The sequence below is a fragment of the Hemicordylus capensis genome, chromosome 15 (assembly GCF_027244095.1).
Source record: "Hemicordylus capensis ecotype Gifberg chromosome 15, rHemCap1.1.pri, whole genome shotgun sequence".
Classification (NCBI taxonomy): Eukaryota; Metazoa; Chordata; class Lepidosauria; order Squamata; family Cordylidae; genus Hemicordylus; species Hemicordylus capensis.
In genome coordinates, this window is record NC_069671.1 from 13858902 (window position 1) to 13878996 (window position 20095).

The 20095-nt window shown below is 47.2% G+C and overlaps 2 protein-coding genes across 7 annotated transcripts in view; one reads left to right on the forward strand and one right to left on the reverse strand.

Annotated features, from left to right (window-relative positions):
* The window catches only part of ORAI1 (ORAI calcium release-activated calcium modulator 1), a 43675-nt gene that overhangs the window by 12640 nt on the left and 10940 nt on the right, over positions 1-20095 (reverse strand). The window contains exon 3 of one of the 3 annotated variants that reach the window (XM_053280192.1): positions 14087-14222. In XM_053280192.1, coding sequence (XP_053136167.1) covers positions 14087-14176 — 90 coding nt within the window. In that variant the 5' untranslated portion in view covers positions 14177-14222. The other 2 variants (XM_053280190.1, XM_053280193.1) reach the window with 2 other exon arrangements.
* The window catches only part of KDM2B (lysine demethylase 2B), a 69385-nt gene continuing 58062 nt past the window's right edge, over positions 8773-20095 (forward strand). Inside the window, exons 1-5 of one of the 4 annotated variants that reach the window (XM_053280168.1) lie at positions 8773-9034; positions 9896-9997; positions 11545-11689; positions 15646-15724; positions 17590-17636. In XM_053280168.1, coding sequence (XP_053136143.1) covers positions 9962-9997; positions 11545-11689; positions 15646-15724; positions 17590-17636 — 307 coding nt within the window. In that variant the 5' untranslated portion in view covers positions 8773-9034; positions 9896-9961. Of the gene's footprint in view, positions 9035-9496; positions 9998-11544; positions 11690-15645; positions 15725-17589; positions 17637-20095 lie in introns of those variants that run through there. The other 3 variants (XM_053280169.1, XM_053280170.1, XM_053280173.1) reach the window with 3 other exon arrangements.

Consider the following 20095-nt stretch of genomic DNA (forward strand, 5'->3'; position numbering starts at 1 on the left):
ATCTGGAGATGCTGCCAGGGAGGGAACTTGGAACCTCAGATGCTCTTCCCAGAGCGGCTCCATCCCTTAAAGGGAATATCTTACAGTGCTCACACTTCTAGTCTCCCTTTCATATGCAACCAGGGTAGACCCTGCTTAGCTAAGGGGACAAGTCGTGCTTGCTACCACAAGACCAGCAATCCTCTCCAAAAACTCCTCCCTGGTTTAAACAATTATTTTCCAATAACATCTGGAGACCCAATGTTGGGATTCCCTGCACTAGATGACTATGGATGGCCCAGCACTGGGTTTTGGCTGAGGGCTGGGACCTCTGGATTGAACCTGGAGCCTTCTGCACATACATGTACAGCACATCCATGTGAGCAGCACATGGATGCCTTCACTGAGCTATGACCAGTTGAAGACACTCTGGTACTGCTTGTTCTATCACAAAGACATAACAAAAGGAAACATACACACACCTTGCTACGCTACCTGGGAAGATGGAGCCACAAATGAAATCCACAAGTCAACTCCCTAGCTTCATTCACGCTAGCTCTTGCTGTGCGTCCATGCAACATACAGATCAGGGGCATGCAACACGTTTGGAAATCTGAGAGTCGATGCAAGACACCCCAACTCCTCCAATGCAACAACTCCAAGGTGATCAACTGCTGACCACATGGAGACAAGTTAGGGAGGGACAAGCAGCAGTTGACCAGGAGTGCATTCGCAAACCTATGTTCGCCTCTTTCGAATCCACAGAATGCAAAGCAATCGGGAAGGGAAACGTTCTGCAGGGGTACGGGAGATATTCACCCCTCTGAGCATGTCCGCATTCGTGGATCAGAACCACTACGGCCCTTTGGCTGAAAGCAGCTTTGCAGCCAAGTTCACCAAAGTTACTAGTCCATAAGAATCCTTACTAGTGCGAAAGCCCAAATATACCCCTCTCTGCCATTTGTGGTGCATCAGTGCTCTAGAACCAACCAACCAATTCTTCAAAACGATGAACACTTCCTTAGGGGTGTGCACCGAATTCAGACCGAACAGCTGCTTAAAGTACAGGATAATTAAAAGAGCAGCGCACCAACAGAGTAAATGTAATCATTCATCAAACTGATTCAAACCGGCTCGCAGTCGAACCACTTGAACCGGCTCAGTTCGCCACGGACCGGTCCATGCACACCCCTACACGTTCTTGCCCGGTCAACTGCAAAAGATTATGATTCACTCCAGGCAACTAGCTGGGGGACACATTGCAGTATCTCTCACTTGGCAAGACACATATCATGATGTGCCATTTCTGGAAGACCTTCCCCAGCAAGAGTGTGCAGCTTGGAAGACAAATTAAAACAGTTTTATTCCCCTGGGCCTTTGATGAATGATTACATTTACTCTGTTGGTGCGCTGCTCTTTTAATTATCCTCTACTTTAACTGCCAGCTCATTTGCTTTAGCCGTTATTTTATTTCGGGTTGGCACACCTGGCAAATATTGTCAATTGGCTGCCTATTATTTGACCACAGTCAATTACAGTATCATCAAAATATTCCATGAAATTTCGAATGTTGTTCCTGCTAAGTGGGCAAAGAGGCGTCTTTCAAAATGGCAAATCTCTCTATTCTAAGCAGGGGAGAGCAACTGGCTCTATCCAGCCCCAGCACAGCATCCCTCCAGTGGCTGTTGCTGGTGTCTCCCTAGTGATTGTGAGCGCTTTGGGGACAGGGACCCACCTTCTCCTTAGTATTCTTTTTCTCCTGTGAAAACCTTTTTGTTTTAAAGTATAATAATAATAGTAGTAGTAGTCACTGTGTAGATGGCAGAGTCCCTTTTAAATTTCATTATGGTGTTACTTTGTTGGCAAAGACAGGAGAAAAGACCAATTGTACCCATCCCTGTAACAGTAAGAACATACTGAGAACTAATTTATGGATAGAGGTGAAAAGCTAATTGGATTTCTAATAGAGAACTAATTGCTTGAAAGACCCTGCATCCTTTGAAACTCACATTTAAAAAGCAATTCCCATTCTTTGCTTTGTTTCCATTCTTTAAACTTTGCCATTGTAGGCAGACACACAAGTGCCCCAGGACAGAACCCAAGAAGAACCATTTAGTGAATCATTCATTCACATTTATGAAAGCATTGCCTCACATAGTTAAAAGGATTCATCACTATGTTTTTAAAAACAATGTCTCACTGTTCTGTAACAGTTAACCAATTTGGTTTTTCATAATTAGCAGGAGTACCTTTTCTATGATTCTAATAAGTTAAAACTTTACGACCTATGGTGAATATTTATATACTGCTTTTCAACCAGAGTTCCCAAAGCAGTTTACATAGGTATAAATAAATAAAATGGCTCCCTGTCCACAAAGTGCACATAAACAAAACAAAACATAAGATTTAAAGATACATCACCAGTCATGTGACAAAGTCTATTATTATTATTATTTATTATTATTATTATTATTAAATAAATTTATATACTGCCCAAAATGGGCAGGTTACAATAAAAACAGTACAAATTAAAACAGAATTAAAACATTAAAACTATTTTAAATTTAGCACAGTGTTAAAACTATTAAAAACTGTAAATCTAATTAAAAGCCTGGGTGAACGGCCTTTTAAAGAGTTGTCAGAGATGGAGAGGCTTAATTTCAACATTTGCATACCAAATTTATTTAATCGGATTGCTTCTACTACAGCATTTGTAAAACCATATAGTGTACCTTACAACGGTCTCTCCAGAAGTATATGATCAGCACGTGTTTGGATAAAAATAATCCTCGGGGTACTATTGTCTCGATTTCAAAAAACCCTTATTTTTTTTCTGCCATCAGCTACATCCCCAAGCCCTGTCAACTAGCTTTTCACAATAGATTCCATCACAGCTTTGTCAACAATTTGACTTGTCATCAGACCAACCCTAGTTTTTATTCTTCTTGTACGTTACATCGAGGGCCATTGCGGGGGAAAGGCACCAAATAATTTCTCTCTCTTTAAAGCTTTAATGTACGCTAGCTGCCTTTAGTACAGTTTTAAAGGAGACCTTGTTATTACTTTGTGCTTATATGACATCAGCCATGCACACGGAGCCATGCACTTCTCGTTTTATAAAGGAGAGCAAGAGAGGAAAATGCCTTGCTGAACACAGACACAAGGAAGGCGGCAGAGGAAAGAGAGGGAAATGGAGCAGGGGTGAGAGAGTCACACTTACTTAGGGCTAGTTTAGTTACAGTAGGCTTTGGGGACAAACAAGGAGGACTGCTACTACTACATCTTTTTTCAAAATCCTGAATGATCCATGCATACTGATTCCTCCCTTGCAGCACCACTAGCCCTCAACCAGTGGGTGCTGCACCCTGCAGGACCAAGGAACTCCTGAACACACACGTGAGCATCTGTCTCTGGTCTACCCTCACATTGCGCGCGCTCTCTCCCTGTGCTCTTTACAACAGCTCTGCGAAGTAGGCTACCATGATAATCGCCGTATTGCAGATGTGGGGGGGGGGGAGGCAGAGGCTTAACTTAAGGCTACCTACTCGGGAGTCAGCCTCCCTGGCCGCTGCGGGACTGACAAGGCTGAGCTGCAAAGCTGTAACTTGGGGCGCAGCATTTGGGGCTTCGTCCCACGGAGCCGGGATGAGCAGCTACGCCTAGAATCGCGCCCGTTAAGTTGGCGGCTGCGGGTGCCCGCCCGAAGCCTGCCGCTCAAGCGGGACTCCGAGGCGGTGGGGACCGAAGGGGAGGGCTCACCATGGCGAAGCCGGACAGCAGCGCCGAGGTGCGGCTGGAGGCTTTGAGCTTGGCCCGGCTGAGGTAGAGCTTCCGCCAGGACAGCGCCTGCATGGAGTGCTCGTTGAGGCTCATGAGCTCCGGCGGGCGGCGGCGGCCTGCACTGTAGAGGTGAGCGGGGCAGCGCCCGGCGCTTGGGAGGACCGGCCGGGCCCGCACCGTCTCCTGGCGGCGGCTCCCTCGGTCCCTCCGGCTCTTCTCGCCTGCCGCAGCCGCAGGACCCCCGCTGCGCTTCAACACCCCATGGCGCCCGGCCGGTGCGGCGCAGTCCGCCTCTCCGAGAGCGCCTCCCTCCAGGGCTGGGCCAAGACCGGATACAGCCCGCTAGAAAGAAAGCTTCCCCTTCCCGACTCCTCCTGCTCCGCCGCCGGCCGTCCCGCCCCCGAGACAGTCCTGGGGTGGGGGGAGGAGGAGGCGTCCAGCGAGAGCTCCTCGGTGCCAAGCGCCTGTGTGCGCCCTGAGCGCTTTTACGCACCGCCGTGCGCCCTAAACCAGCGGCCAACCTGGGAGGCTTGGCGTGCTGGGCGAGTCAGCTGATGCAGGGCAGAGGGCCCGACCTGGGTCTTGCGGTGGGCATCCAGAAGCTCCTGGGAAGCCCACAAGCTACTTGGCGTGATGAGGATGACAACCGCTGCACGTGGAGAGAGAGAGATCGTGTACGGTCGCTCGCTCTCTTGGCCAATAGCCATTCTCCTCCGTGGATTTGGTTCTCCCGCGTTGGGAGCCAGAGCGCGCTACACTGCCACAAAGCCTGGAGGTTCCATTTAGCCATCCTGACGGACAGCCACTGATGGTGGCATCAGATTCTTTAAGTTGGTAGTGGTGGTGGTTGTTATTAATTCGATTTCTATACCGCCCTTCCAAAAATGGCTCAGGGCGGTTTACACAGAGAAATAATTAATTAATTAATAAGATGGCTCCCTGTCCCCAAAGGGCTCACATTCTAAAAAAACAACAACACACACACACACACAAGACAGACACCAGCAACAGTCACTGGAGGGATGTTGTGCTGGGGGTGGATAGGGCCAGTTACTCTCCCCCTGCTCAATAAAGAGAATCACCACTGTAAAAGGTGCCTCTTTGCCCAGTTAGCAGGGGATATGTGTTGGAAGTTCTTCCTTTTTGTCTGTATTGCCCTGGCTGCCACTCAGTTTAATCAGGTGGCCACCACATTCTCGTATTAGAGGAGAGGGAGAAAAATTCTTTCTTCACTTCAGAGATAGGCAACGTGCCGCTCTCCAGATGTTGATGAACGACAACTCCCATCACCCCCAGCCACAATTTATCACAGCTGGGGATGATGGGAATTGTAGTTCCGCAACATCTCTTCCTCTGGTCTAGTTGTAGCCAAACTTTACACAGTGTCTTTATTCCAGTCATTGTGCCTGACTGGTTGTCAAGAAATGGCTAATTCGGCAGGATCTTACAAAGGGTCTAATATGCCCTTCTCTGGCTAGGTCTTGTAAGAGAGCTGGTCTGGTAGCAAGTATGACTTGTCCCCTTAGCTAAGCAGGGTCCACCCTGGTTGCATCTGAATGGGAGACTTGATGTGTGAGCACAGTGAGATACGTTTTTTGATGTCCACTCAGTTAATTTTCGATCCCGTTCAGGTTGAATCAGGAAGGCCCCATTCTGAATGCAGGTGCACACACACTGCCTTGATACTGCCACCCAGAACAAAATTCATTCCGCACACATGAAACAAAATTAGAGAAAACACTGCTGCCAGTCTGTGTAGACAATACTGAGCTAGATGGACCAATGGTCTGACTCTGTAGAAGGCAGCTTCCAATGAGGGAAAATGTCCCTAGAGACAAGTCTATCAGTGGCTGCTACTGTAGTCACGATGGATATATGTGGTTCACAGAAGGGTGCCTCTGAATACTACTTGGTGGGAAGCCACGGTGGGATGAGATTATTTGCCAACGTGTCCTGCTTGTGGGTTTCCTTGTGGCACCCTGTTTGCCCACTGTGGGAAGCAGAATATTGGATTAGATCAGGGTTTCTTAACCTTGGGCCCCCAGATGTTGGTGGACTACAACTCCCATCATCCCCAGCCACCATGGACATGGCTGGGGATGATGGGAGTTGTAGTTCATCAACATCTGGGGGCCTAAGGTTAAGAAACCCTGGATTTAATAAACAGGGGGTTCTTACCCTGGGGTTAATTTTCCACCTAATTTTCTCTAATTTTCACTGGAGCCTTATGAAAATATATTTAGTGAATGGGTTGAAGATGTACAGGCAATACTGACAATGTGGCGGTTTTGTAGGTACAAAAAGGCTAGGAATCCCTGTGATTGCAAAATGTCTCCCCTTGCCCAATGTCTCTCTTTTCTTTTACAGTCCCTTACAGATGCAAGTGAAACCAACACACAAATAGAGGACTTGGCCATTTCCCCCTCCCTTTCCGTACAGTGGCGAGATTGTATAGCAACGGTGCCTGCTAAAACCATGGATACGACACGCATCAAGATTTTAATGAGCAACGGCATTTTTCTGTGTTGCTGGAAGAAGCTGGAAGCGCAAGCTGCAAGCTGCCCCTTCGTTCTCACCATGTCACCGAGTAGGGAGCAAATGCGAAGGAGCCAAAGGCCTCCAGATCAGGGCCCATTAATGCATTGGATTGCACCTCTCAGGGTTGGGGTGCTTCTGCCTGCCCCCATCTCGAGAAACCTGCTGCCAAAGAAGGTGCAGACTCGGATAAAACGATCGGGGGGCTGGAGAACCTCCCCAGTAGGGAAAGCTGAAAGTGCCTGGGGCCTTATTGCTTAGAAAAACTGTGATGGGGGTGGGGGGAGATGTGATCGAGGTTTATAAGTGACACAGTGTCATTTTTCAGTGTCTTTGCTAAGCAGGGTCTGCCCTGGTTTGCATCTGAATGGGAGACTACATGTGCGAGCACTATAAGCAGAGGTGCATCTAGGTAATTTTGGAGCCTGGACCGAAAGGCCTTTGCGTTATATTGCATGTTTTAATTCTGTAAACCGCCTAGAGATTTTTATCCTAGGCGGTATATAAATTCAATAATTAATTAATTAATTAATAATACCTGGTCAACAAGTGTGTTTATGTAAATGAACAGATGCTGTTAGAAAGACGCTGTCGCTTTCAGTGGCAGAGCATCTGCTTTGCCTGCAGAACGACTCAGGTTCCATCCCTGGCAGCATCTCCTGCCTGAAATCATGGAGAGCCACTGCCAGTCGGAGTAGACGATTCTGGGCTAGATGGGCTACTGGTTTGATTTGGCGTAAGAAGGCTTCTTATCTCCAGAGCTTTCTCCTTCAGAGGACACTCCTTAGGGACGTAAGAAGTTCCCTCATGCTTCTACTAGACAGCCAGAAGACAGGCTCTCTACCAGACGAGCTCTCCACCTTTCCTCTGGAAAGGCTCTTGTGAACTTGCACTGTTAAGGGGAAACGGTGGGGAAGAAATAATATATACCTATAACCTTCTTACTAGACTTTGTGCTTCTGCTGAAGCAGGCCTGCTGCTACCGCTGAAGATAGATAGATAGATAGATAGCTGCTTGTGCCTCACTGTCTGAGATGCAACTCCCAGAACAAACCATGAAAGATAAGAAACATTCAATTTTTGCAGGAAGATTCCAGACCTCACCCAAATTACCAAAAAAAAAAGAAAGAAAGAAAGAAAAGGAAAGGAAAAGGAAAACCCCAGAACAATTCATTAACTTTCCAGAAAATGTGGGAAAACTGAAACTCTCCCATTGGAAAGCATGGAAAATGATACCTCATAGAGCTACAAAATGAGTAGAGTTACAGAGAGATGCGGCAGCCCTTTGAACGGCCAGCAATCAGCATGGAACTCAACTGCCTCTCTGGCCAGCTGAGTCTGCAGGGCAGGGTGGCAGGATGCCACGGAGGCCTCCCTGGTTTCCCTCAGGATGCCAGGTGCCCATGGAGGCAACCTTCGCTGTTTTTAAAAGGTATCTGTCTCTCCGCCCTTACGGCCCCTTGGAACTACTGTCACAGAGGAATGCTTGCAGAGTGCAAGCCTGTTTTGCCTTTTATTTTTTTAAACCAAGAAAGTGGTCAACTTCCAAGAGATCACAACACAGTGGCAGAAGTGTTGTGATGCCTCAGGGACTCCAGGGGTCTCAAGCTGGGATTCTGGCGGCAAATACCTTACTCCCTGAACCACTAAGACAGCTTATACAAGGACAGGGGTCTATTGGCCTTAGCCCTGCTGCTCAGCACCGCCACCACTGTAAATGGCCAGAGAGTGTACTGCAGCTTTTTGCCCAACACAGATAAAGTAACAGAAGGAACCAATAAGGTCAACTGGTCTCATATCTTTTAGTTCTAGCTTACAGCAGTTTAAAAAAAAAAAATCATTACAGTCGTGAAGATAGTTCTGCCTAAATCAGTATTCAAGACTTTGATTACTGAGATAATTTACTCTGAATATCATGTGGTCTGAAACAGGTTTTCTTTACTAGCCCGTAGGGCATCTGAAGAAGTTATAATAAAACAAGACTTTCTTTAAGGCTATACAGCATACTATTATTAGGTAGTCATGGCTACCCCTTATAAACCTAAGAGCAGAATGTCTGGTTTCCAAGTTTAAAACCTCAACCACACATGACATCTAGCAAGATTACAGTACTAAATTTCTCCTCTTTGTAAAACAAGGATAGATTTGTTTGGAATTGCTGCCCGTTTTAATAATGGGATCCTTATGTTTAATCTAAACCGTTTAAATGAAATGAAATTATTTACATGAATGGCCTAACATGTAAATTTGTATTAAAATCACTAAAGCATATATAGGTGTAAAGTTTGTCAATTAATCAATTAAAAATCCTTTTACCAAAAGCCACCTAGTGGGGTTCACAACCGAGGTGAAATTTGTACAAGAACCTTTCGCCTCGCAGCTGGCACAGCTGTACGCTCAGGTCCTCCTCTCCCTTACAGCGGTGCAGGGAATCAAACATCCCTCTCCAGTAGCGAGGTGCTCGACGTCCTAGCTTCCAGATGACTGGGAAAAGCATCTAGCGACACAGGTTCGAGGCTGCCTGGGTGATCTCACTGGCTATGAAATGATTATGCTCCTCTTCCTCCAAAAAGTCCATGACTGAGGGAAGGAGGGGAGCGCTTTGTCCTACCGCCTGCCAGGTTACCAGGTGCGCCCGGGAATGCTCAAAGGCGAAGCTTTGGGGTCCCCCTGGAAAGAAGGCGCAGCAGCCAAGCCAACTCCTCCTCGCATCCAGCCCAGGAAGAGGCGGCATTTGGAGGTAAGCAGGGCTGCCCTTTCCACCAACTCCACTTCCTGCAGGCTTCAGGGTCTCTCTGCCAGTCTCTCCCCCCCCCCCGCCCCGGCCTTCTATCCTCTGGACCTCCCCAGCTGAGATGTCCCTCCAAAGGCGGATCTGCCTCTCTCTCTTTCTCATTGGCGCTTGCCAAAGCGAAAGAGCAAAGCTCGCCCCCGGCTTCCAAAGCCCCAAGGAGACCCCGCGACGCTCAGCCCTCTCCCCCCCGCCCCCGATCACACCCATGCACACGCGCACGCACACATACACAACCTCCGGCGCCTGCGTGCTGTAGCCCTGCCAGCACACTCGTGACTCAAGCACAACACACGGCAATATGAACACCCAGTGGAGGCGGCAGCAGCGATCTGGAGCGCTGGGTGCCAAAATCCGGGATTTCCCCCTTTCTCTCCCCTCCCCCCAGCACCGTCTCCCCGCCCCAATGTTTACGTTCCGGGGACTACGATGACGCCTGCGCGCCCCCCTCCCCTCCTTCTCCATGCTGGGAAATGATTGTTTAAAGACTTTGCAACAAGAAAAAAACAAAACCACACACCCCCGTTGACCGTATCGCCTCCTGGGCTCTTTCTGAGCCTCCCCCGTCCCGGTCCCAGCCAGGAGCAAAACAAAACAAAACAAAACAAAAGTGGTGCTTGCAACACTGAAAACAGAGAGAGGAAAAAAAAACTTTACAGAGACCCGGATGGCCTTTCTCAGGGGGGGCTCCTGGGTCTGTTTTTCCAGGAATTTTGGGGGTGTTTTTTGGGCTGAGGGTGGAGGGAATTTCAGGGTGTTTCCCCCCCTCTTCTTCCTCCTCCTCCTCGCGATTGGGCCAAACCCCGGCAGCCGCACAGAACCTTGCAGGACCGAAGGAGGAACTGTTGACAATTAAGAGATGAAACTCTTCAAAAGATGGAGGCAGAGGAAGACTCCAGAAGAAGACGATTGGTGTGTAGTCCCTTCTGTCTTTTCCTTTTCCGAATCGGTGTTGGGTTTTGGTGCGTTCAGACGAGAAGAGGCAGGGTTTTGCCGAGAGGGGTTTTTATGCTCAGGGAGACGAGCGCGAGAGAGGGGCTGTGGTTGGGGGACGCTGGCTGGCGGTACTGTGGCTTTGGAGGATGGGTTTTAAACCCAGGCTCGGGGGTGGGCATTGTTAGCAGCGCTTTGCGGAGAACCCCGGGAGGGGGGCGCCCCCAACAAGGAAGGGGTGGGGGTGGGTCGCCGCTGGTGCACTGCGTCCTCGCCCCCAGGGCTCCTCCTGTGCGCGCGATCTCTTGCAACGGCTTTGCATGCGGGGGAAGGAGACCCGAGGAGGCTTTGCTAACAAGTTGGGTTCACACGTGCTTTTCTTTTCCCCGGGAAGGAATCAGCGATGCCTCAGCCAAGCCGCCTCTGTTGCTGTGTTCCCCCCTCCCTTCGGGCCTACTCTCACTTGCTGGCTGGCGAGGGGGGGCAGTTAACTCCTTGCTGCCTCTCCAGAGCCCCCGATCTGGTCCTAAAAACAACCCCAGTTTGCGTTGGGGAGTTTCTGTTGTTAGGTCGTGCTTGGAATGCCACGCGGGTCTTTGCAAGATGAAGTGGTCGGGTTTTTGTTTTGTTTTTGTTTGGTGGCGGGGGAAATCTGGCCCATAAATCCCGTGTTACATAATGCAATGTGTTTTTTAAACGCCTGGCTTCCGGTGTGACTAGGGAAACAGTTGGATTATGTAAATTCTGCCTGCTTTTGCCTGGATAGGATTTCTTGTCGCAAAAAGTCTCTTTTGCAACGCGTTTCTAAGCTGCCCAGCGATCGTGGGAGTGAAGGCAGCTATTAAATCGGGGGCTGCTCCCGGGGTTGTTCTTTTTTGGGCGGGAGGTGTTGCATTGCTAGATTTACACCCCTGGCCCTAAAGCTGTGAACTTGGAAGTTAAAAGTCCCCTCGATTCCAGTGGGTATCCCTCCTGTTTACCAGACAACAGTTTTAGAGGCGGCTGCGATCCTGTGCACGCTTTACCTAGAGTAAGCTGAGTAACGCGACAGGGCTCACTTTGAGGTTGCAAAGGGAAAGAACCGATATTTGCGTACCCCTCGAGGGCGGTTGAATGGCCCCCTAAGACTGAGTCGCGCTCGCAAACACACAGCCTGTAAATTTGGGGTTCAGGGGTCAAGGGAGCACCCGCGGGAAAGGATCGCACTCCACTACAAGTTTTTTAAAAAAAGAATTTTGGGTGCAGCTGGAAACCTGGGCTCGGAGATCCATTGCAAGCAGGGTCTGTTCAGTTCCGCATGCCTTAGGCCCTGCTCTTTGGCTTGTGACTGTTGTGATCCTGGATCTTTTTCTGTAATAAAACTGACAAATTTGCAGAAAGAAAACGAAAGGGCGCCGGGGCTTCCTCCTACCCCCCGCAGACTCTCCCACGCATCTCTGTTTATACTACACGTCTGTGCAGGGTGTGTGCGTGCACGCGTGTGTGTAGAAGTGTATCTGTATTCCCCCCCTCCCTCCTTCCTGTAGCGATCCATTGGCAGACAGCTTTACGACGAAAACGAAGATCTCTCCGACGTGGAAGAGATCGTCAGCATCCGGAGTTTCAATTTGGAAGAGAAATTAAGGAGTAAAATGTATCGCGGGGATTTTGTGCGGCCCATGGATGGGAAAGGTACAGTCATCACCTGGGGGAGGGCATGCCTGGGTGGGGCATGGCCAAGGTGGGGTGCTGGGCTGGCCGTGGCTTGTGGCGCCCGGCGTGGATGGGGCTTCCCTTCCCAAACCCGACGGCTTTCCACGTGCCAGTCGCTGGGTGAAATTCGTATTTCCCGCCTGCATCCCCCATTCCAGGGGATCCGGTGAGGAAGAGCAGGAGAGGGGAGGGAGAGGAGGGGGGGTCTGGAGGTGGTTAGGAGGAGGCGAGGAATGACTTCATGGGAGAGTCACCCTCAGGGGGCCTGGCCAGGAAGCGCCCCTCTGCAGACGTGCGCTGGGGTGCGTGTCTTTGTCTCGCCCTCTTCGGATTGCATGGCCACGGCCTTTTGCCAGGTGGACACGCGCCTCTTCTTGTGGTTGCCGTGATGTGGATGGAGTTGCACACCCGGTTTCTAACCCGGGCGGGCCGCCACTGTTCCGAATGGGGGTGTGTGCCCGCAGCAGCTGCCCGAGCGAGCAACCTGGCCGGATGTTGTCCCACCTGGCAGAGATGCAGGGCTGGGAGGATGCTGGCCACAGACCCCAGCTGTTAAAAGCCTCCCCCCCGCGCCCCACTCCCCGGTCTGGGTCATCCTGGGCCTCCTTTCCTGCTTCACCCAGAGCTCTGGGAAGGCAGAGATGCCTTCCTTCTGGAGGTCTTGCTGATGAGTTTTTGGAGGATTCCCCCAACAAACCTGGTTACGGTTTCTCAGGGGTTTGGGTTAAGAGTCATAAATCCCACTATCTGCCACAAGATTATGTGGCCAAGCTTCCTGCAGCTTCCCATCTATGACAGATATCTGGGTTATATAATGTTCTGCTAGATCCAGGAATTCCATAATTCATAGAATTAATTCAGGAGCATAATTCATGCTCCTAGTCCTTATGGTTTTTTATTTGGTAGGCTCAGTTATCTTTTGCTGCCACGTTTTGGTCTTTGTCTTTTCTCCTCCCCTTGAGAAGCCATTTTTAATTGTAAATGTTCCTCTTTGGTGATATTTTTGCCATCTTTGCCCTATGGAATGTCACAACTGATTTCCATTTGAATTGAATTTTTTAAAATGGTTTGATTAGGGCTGACCACTGCTTAAATCAATTAAAAGTGTTATCTTAATGGTCAGCCTTTTTAACCAGTCAGTCAGTTAAAATGAAAGACATGTTTGTATTATTAAAACCTCAGTAAAGTAAAGGTAAAGTGTGCCATTGAGTTGGTTTAGACTTCTGGTGCCCACAGAGCCCTGTGGTTGTCTTTGGTAGAATACAGGAGGGGTTTAGCATTACCTCTTCCCACTCAGTGTGAGAGGATGCCTTTCAGCATCTTCCTATATCGCTGCTGCCCGATATAGGTTTTCCCCCAGACTGTGGGAAACATACCAGCAGGGATTCAAACTGGCAACCTCTAGCTTGATAATCAAGTCATTTCCTCAGTAGATGTGCCTTTTTGAAGCCAGGGGAGACCTGGCTTCAAACCCCTACTCAGACACGAACTTCATTGGGTGGCTATGCATCAGTCACTATCTCTTGGTGTTACTTATCTCGCAGGGTTGTTGTGAGGATAAAGTGAGGTGGTGGGAAATTTTACTCCTTGAAAAAAGGCGTAATAATTTTTTTTAAATTTTACATTTTATATCCCGCTCTTTCTCCAAGGTGCCCAGAGCGGTGTACTACATACTTAGGTTTCTTCTCACAACAACCCTATGAAGTAGGTTAGGCTGAGAGAGAAGTGACTGGCCTAGAGCCACCCAGCTAGTATCATGGCTGAATGGGGATTTGAACTCGGGTCTCCCCGGTCCTAGTCCAGCACTCTAACCACTACACCACGTTGGCTCAAATTAAAAATTAAAAATAAATAATAATAAACATAAGGTAACTTGCAGCGCTTCTTGGTAACAAGTTAAAAGCCACTTCAATGTCTCCATTATCGTTTCGTATTACAGTAGCACTCAATTCAAAATGGCCTTTAAAAATCATAATATAGGCGAGCCCTGAAGTTGCAGCTCCATTGATTAATATCTGCTCTCATCAATGCAGATTTTATTTAATTTATTGAAATGGCATAAGTTGGCTAAAAGGGCAAATGAATCAATTAAAAATTCTGCTGACAGGCAGTCCTAATAATTATACATGGGTGAGTGTTTTGCTTGCTTTTTGTTTGATTTTTTTGCATATATATTACACTCACCCTCACTTGTCTAGTTCCACTGTCAAAAGGTGTCGTCCTCTCTCCAACAACGTCACCCCTTATTCCTTGCTGCCCCTTACTCCTTTAATTGCCTCCCAGAACACCATCATGATGTTTCCTCTTTTACAAATTCCTCCTCAAAAACCATCTTGAAGCCTTTGACGCAATCTATTATTAAGATTATTCTCTCACCTTTATTCTGTGATGGAGTTCAAGGCAGCATATGTGGAAGTCCCAAGGACTTCTACTCAGGTACTGATCAGACCCAACTCTGCTGAACATAAGGGTCCTAGTTGCACTTTTGACTTCCAGATCCTGCCCTGGGCATCTGAACAAACAGAATAACATAGGTGTCGATTTCAGAGGTTTTTTAATTGCTGTTTTTAAAAATATGGCAACATTTTGCAAGTGACAGAAGTCCCCCCCACCCCGCAGAAGAGAACAAGAGACGTCTTTCTATCTGTCTATCTATCCATCTGTCCATCCATCTAATTTGTATACCGCCCAAACCTTTGTCTCTGGGCAGTTTACAACATAAAACAAAACACACAACATAAAAACCTGAAAACAATTCAAAACCACAGTCAAATCAAAAAGTGAAGAAATAAGTTTTAGGCACCATTTGTTTGACATATTTTTATAACACCCAAAACTTACATCTCTGGGAAGTTTACAAAAAAACAAAATAAATGATAGCAGAAAAAGTTAAAACATTACACCAATTTAAAAATTTAAAACAACTTTTTAAAACAATGTTAAAACTATTAAAACAGTATTCAATTAAAAGCCTGGGTGAACAGATGCATCTTTAAAGATTTTTTTAAAATGGTCAGAGATGGGGAAGCTCTTATTTCAGCAGGGAGCGCATTCCAAAACTTCGGGGCAGCAGCAGAGAAGGCCTGTCCCCGAGTAGCCACTAGACGAGCCAGTGAGGGTTTTTTATTATTATTATTATTATTATTATTATTATTATTATTATTATTATTACTAATAATAATAATAATTCAATTTCTGTACCGCCCTTCCAAACACCCTCATCATTTCTTCATGAAGAAGAAGATGTTCTCTTAAATACCCAGGGCCCAAGCTGTTTAGGGCTTTATAGGTTATAACCAGCACCTTTTATTTTGCCCAGAAACTTGACCGCAGCCTATGTAGCTTTTTCAATACAAGAGTAATATGGTCTCTCTGAGATGACCCAGAGACCAACCTGGTTTTCGCATTCTGGACCAACTGCAGAGGCGCATTCACGGGCCGTCACTGACCAGCATTTTGTATTTTGCCCGGAAACTTACCAGCAGCCAGTGTAGTTCTTTTAAAAGCATGGCATGAAGGGAAAGGGTCTAACTAACTTGCATAAGATGTAGTGATGGTCACTGGCTTAGGTAGAAGAGATGCCTCGTAAGTCTCATCGTTAAGTGGGGCTTACTTCTGAGTGGATGTGCATAGGCTTGTGCTGTTAGTTGCCTTTAAAGGGGGATTATACAGATTCTTGGGGGAGAGGTCTATCCATGACTGTCAGCCACAATATTTAAATGGAGCCTCCTGGTTCAAGTGCAGTATATCTCTGTTGGCGGAGGGCAATGACCAGGGGTGGCTGTTGCCCTGCTATCCTGCTTGTGGGCTTTCTGGAGGCATTCTGGTTGGCCACTGCGAGCAACAGGATACGGGAGGGACGAGACAGATCTTTGGTCTGACCCAGTGGGGAAATGCTTGTGTTCTTATGTCTTTTCCCCTCATTTTCCAATCAGATTTCACTTTTGAGTATGTGCAGCGAGAAGCACTCAGAATCCCCCTCATCTTCAGAAGTAAGGATGGACTGGGAATTAAGTAAGACAGTACTCTTAATGTCTAATAATACCTGTTTATGTAAATTGGATACATAGCCTGCCCGACCTCAAGGGCAAGGCACACGTCGCAAGCTGTTAATTGTTCTGTGCTGTCCATGGCCACCGAAGGCAAGTTTGGGTGAAAAACATCTCACGCCACCTCTGCAAGAAGCACACGCTTGGCTTTGGTGAGCGCCTAAGATGAGAGCTTTCCAAAGTTGAAGGGCAGGCACTGTGGATTGCTGCCTCTTTAACATAAAGATAGGTCACTTGTTCCCTTCTAAGAACCACCGTGGGAAAGATGTCATGAGTTAGAGTGGTTTTCACACTATAGTGCAAGAACTGGGGCTTCTGAGGTTAGTGGGAAGAGAAACTCTTGGAGGTATCGTTGAAGAGAAAATTCTACCCGCTGTGGCTTTTCTTGTCTCTGCAACAGTGTCATGGGAGAATTTGCATTCTGTGGAATTCTTTCTTCTGTGCAATGCATTCAGGCACAGGACCCCTCTTAGGGTTTGGGTTCGGTAGCCAAAAGGCATTGGCTACTGTTCATGACTTCATAATGGGCTGGATGAACCACGTAGCATAGCAGTTACGGACCTGAACTCTGTGACCCAGGAAGCCTCCAGTTAAATTCTCACCTCTGCCATGAATTCATAGGGACATAGGAAGCTGCCGTATACTGAGTCAGACCATTGGTCTATCTAGCTCAGTATCATCTTCACAGACTGGCAGCGGCTTCTCCAAGGTTGCAGGCAGGAATCTTTCTCAGCCCTATCTTGGAGATGCTGCCAGAGAGGGATCTTGGAACCTTCTGCTCTTCCCAGAACGGCGGCTCCATCCCCTGAGGGAAATATCTCACAGTGCTCACACTTCTAGTCTCCCATTCGTATTCAACCAGGGTGGATCCTGCTTAGCTAAGGGGACAAGTCATGTTTGCTACCACAAGACCAGCTCTCCACTCCTCAGTGACTGTAGGCAAGCCCTGCTCTTTAAGCCTCAATTCAGTAATCTGCAAAATGGGGATAGTAACACTACCTCATGGTAATAAGAATGATTAAGATAATATTTGAATCCTTTAAAAATGTACGCGAAATATTATTATTAAGAGCAAGTTATTTATTCACTCTTGCAAATCCCAACCACATTTCATTTATATCAAAATCTGTATGTTTAAAACAAACAGAAGGGAGTCCTTGTTGGTATGGTACCTGGTAGACCTGTGAAACTCATGGCCACGGGATTTGGCACTGGTAGAGTAAAATGACTTACACCTTTTAAAGTGGTGATTCTCTTTATTGAGCAGGGGGAGAGCAACTGGCCATATCCAACCCCAACACAGCATCCCTCCAGTGGCAGTTGCTGGTATCTACCTTATGTTTCTTTTTAGATTGTGAGCCCTTTGGGGACAGGGGACCATCTTATTTATGTATGTAAACTGCTTTGAGAACTTTGGTGGAAGAGTGGTATATAAATATTTGTAGCAATAATAACATGGAATGTATTAATACGTGGAGTATAGATCTGTTGGTGACTGTTGACTGTGGTAGCCAGAAGGGTCACCTCGGAGATCAGAGATAATACACTTTTATAATCATCAGATTTGGGGAATGGTTTGGGACTCACGCTCTGCATTCCCTGGAACATTTTATTTTATTTATTTATTTACATATTTTTATACCGCCCAAAACCTATGTCTCACATTTTACCAGCCACTGTAATGAGACAGATTGCTGAGGCAGATCAGTGCAACCCAGGATTGCAGATCTAGTGTGAATTTCCCCATCCTCCGCTCCCAGACTTGTTCTGATTAATTGCCTGATAGCATTAATCTGAATGTGTTGGTGGTTGTTTTTCTCCTAATTGCAGAATGCCGGATTCAGATTTCACTGTGCGAGACGTGAAGCTGCTTGTGGGTAAGCCATCTTCAAAACTGCTCGAACATTAAGATGGCACAGTATTGGGATATTTTGCCAATAGAGTTTTGTGTCCAAATCCCTAATCTTAGATGCAGATTTGTATTTGTATATACAGGTCAACCCACTTTAAGGCTCATGGAGTTCAGCAGATAATTGACTCTGTCTCCGAACCACCATTTTGCACCTGGCTCCATCTCCAACCTCTGTTTTGCACCAGACTCTAATTGGTGGACCTCAGGGTGCTAGTGAAAAAGTCAGTACTGCTAGCTTGAAGCCTGCCTGGCTGCCCCTGGATCATTGGTCTATTTCTTGTTATAAAGCAGTTCCTGATGCGTTTATGTATCCCCTAATATAGAACCTGTTCTTTTTTTACATGATCTTTAGGCTCTCAATTTTTCTTCCTTATAGGAACTTAGAAAGCTGACTTCTACTGAGTCAGACCATTGGTCCATCTAGCTCAGTATTGTCTACACAGACTGGCAGCAGCTTCTCCAAGGTTGCAAGCAGGATTATCTCCCAGTCCTATCTCGGAGGTGCCAGGGAGGGAACTTGGAACCTTCTGCATGCAAGCATGCAGGTGCTCTTCCCAAAGTGGCCCCATCCATTAAGGGGAATGTCTTACAGTGCTCACATGTAGTCTCCCGTTCAAATGCAAACCAGGGTGGACCCTGCTTAGCAAAAGGGACAAGTCATGCTTGCTACCACAAGACCATTTCTCCTTTTCCTTCCTTTTTCTTAAAGGGCACATTTCCGCCTCCTTGTGAGTGGCGTGTGATTTCCCAGGGGGAAAAAGGATGAAGGAGAATCAAAGCATTCTCCTAGACTGCTCCCCGCACCCACCCCCCACCCCCGCGCCCCTTTTCAGTCCAACACTAGAGAGTTGGGCTGAGTCACCCCTTTGCCATTGTTTGCAAGTGCTAAAAAAAGAAGTAGAGTTAAGAAATGCCAGAGCATTTCAGTGGGCAAAGTGGGACAGTTTCTCCCTCTGTAGTGAGCACAGTATAATTGGGTGTTTTGTGGGGAGAGGGACGGGAAAATTGCAGCATAATATCCTACAGTATATAAACTGAAAAGAGAAAAAGCTTTAAAAGAAAGAGTGGGATTTCAGAGCCTCGACTACAAAAGGCTGATTTAAATCTATATTTATCAGACACCTTTCCTCAGAAAAGCTCATGATGATTGCCACAGGATTTAAACAGCATAATTAAAATATATCAGCGCAATAAAACATCTCCTCCCATCAGAGCCTCTCTGGCATTTAAGATCTTTCAGTGAGGTCTTGCACCAAATTTCATCTCAAGTGGAGGCCAGATTGGCTTCCTCTCAGAGCAGGGCCTTCTAGGTTGTAGCCCCAGGACTCTGGAACTCCCTTCCTTCAGAGATCTGGAGAGCCCTAAGACTGGAGGACCTTGGGGTTCTAGTACAAAAACAAAGTCACTCTTGCAGGTCTGAAGCCTCTTGCCCTTTGCACTTGAGTTTGATATGACTGTTTGCTTTGTATGCCACCTTTCTCTAAATAATTCGGGGTGACTGACATATGCATGTTTTTTTAGAATCTTGCCTTACAACAACCCTGTGTGGTAGTTTAGGCTTAGAGGAAGTGATTCGAATGAATGAAACTTGAGGTTACAAGAGGGTTTGAACCGAGGTCTCCATAGTTCAAGAGCAAAACTCCATTCACCACATTCTTGTAGGATAAAATACCACCACAGGCAAGACCTGAGCTAGCTGCAGCCCTCTGACTGATGCATAATGTGCCTCTGACTGATGCATAATGTGCCATAGGTTCTCCTGTGTGGTCTCCGTTTCTTGCTTTTAGGATCTGGTTTATTACCCAGGAAACCTCTATGCCTCTTTCCCGCGCTGAGCAGCTAATGGGGCTGCTAAAACTTAACAAGCTTTTGGAATCATCCCTTTCTTTTAAAAGGGAGATTTACGATTTTCTCACTGCTTTTGAAAAAAAAGATGCCTCTTTCTTTCCCCTGATACCAAATGAGGATCGCAGCAGGCATCTCTTACAGCCACAGTCCAGATCCACATGGCCAGCGTGCAGGGAGCTCTGAAAACCGAGGGAGAGCCTGGCTGGTGAATCATTTTCTAAAAATAGTAACTAGGACAGTTTCTTCTGCTTTGTGAAGCCTTCCTTACTGAATAGCTCTTTGGGCCCCAATCCTACATCTCTCATTTCAGTGCCCTCACATCAAAGAGAAGCGGTTGACCCACTGTGTGTTCATGGAAATTTATCCTGCTTTGGCAGCTTATTCTTGATCTTTCAGTAGTTTTCGGATTTTGTAGCTTCAAGAAACATTCGTTTCATGCCAAGTCTCCTGAGAAACCCTTGAATGTCTGCCATGGAACCTTAGTGTATTACACTGGATTCCGGGGTTTCGTTTGAAGGTGCGCATTCAGTCCATGCTGGACACGGAACAGGTCTGTTGGACTCACAAGGAGTGACC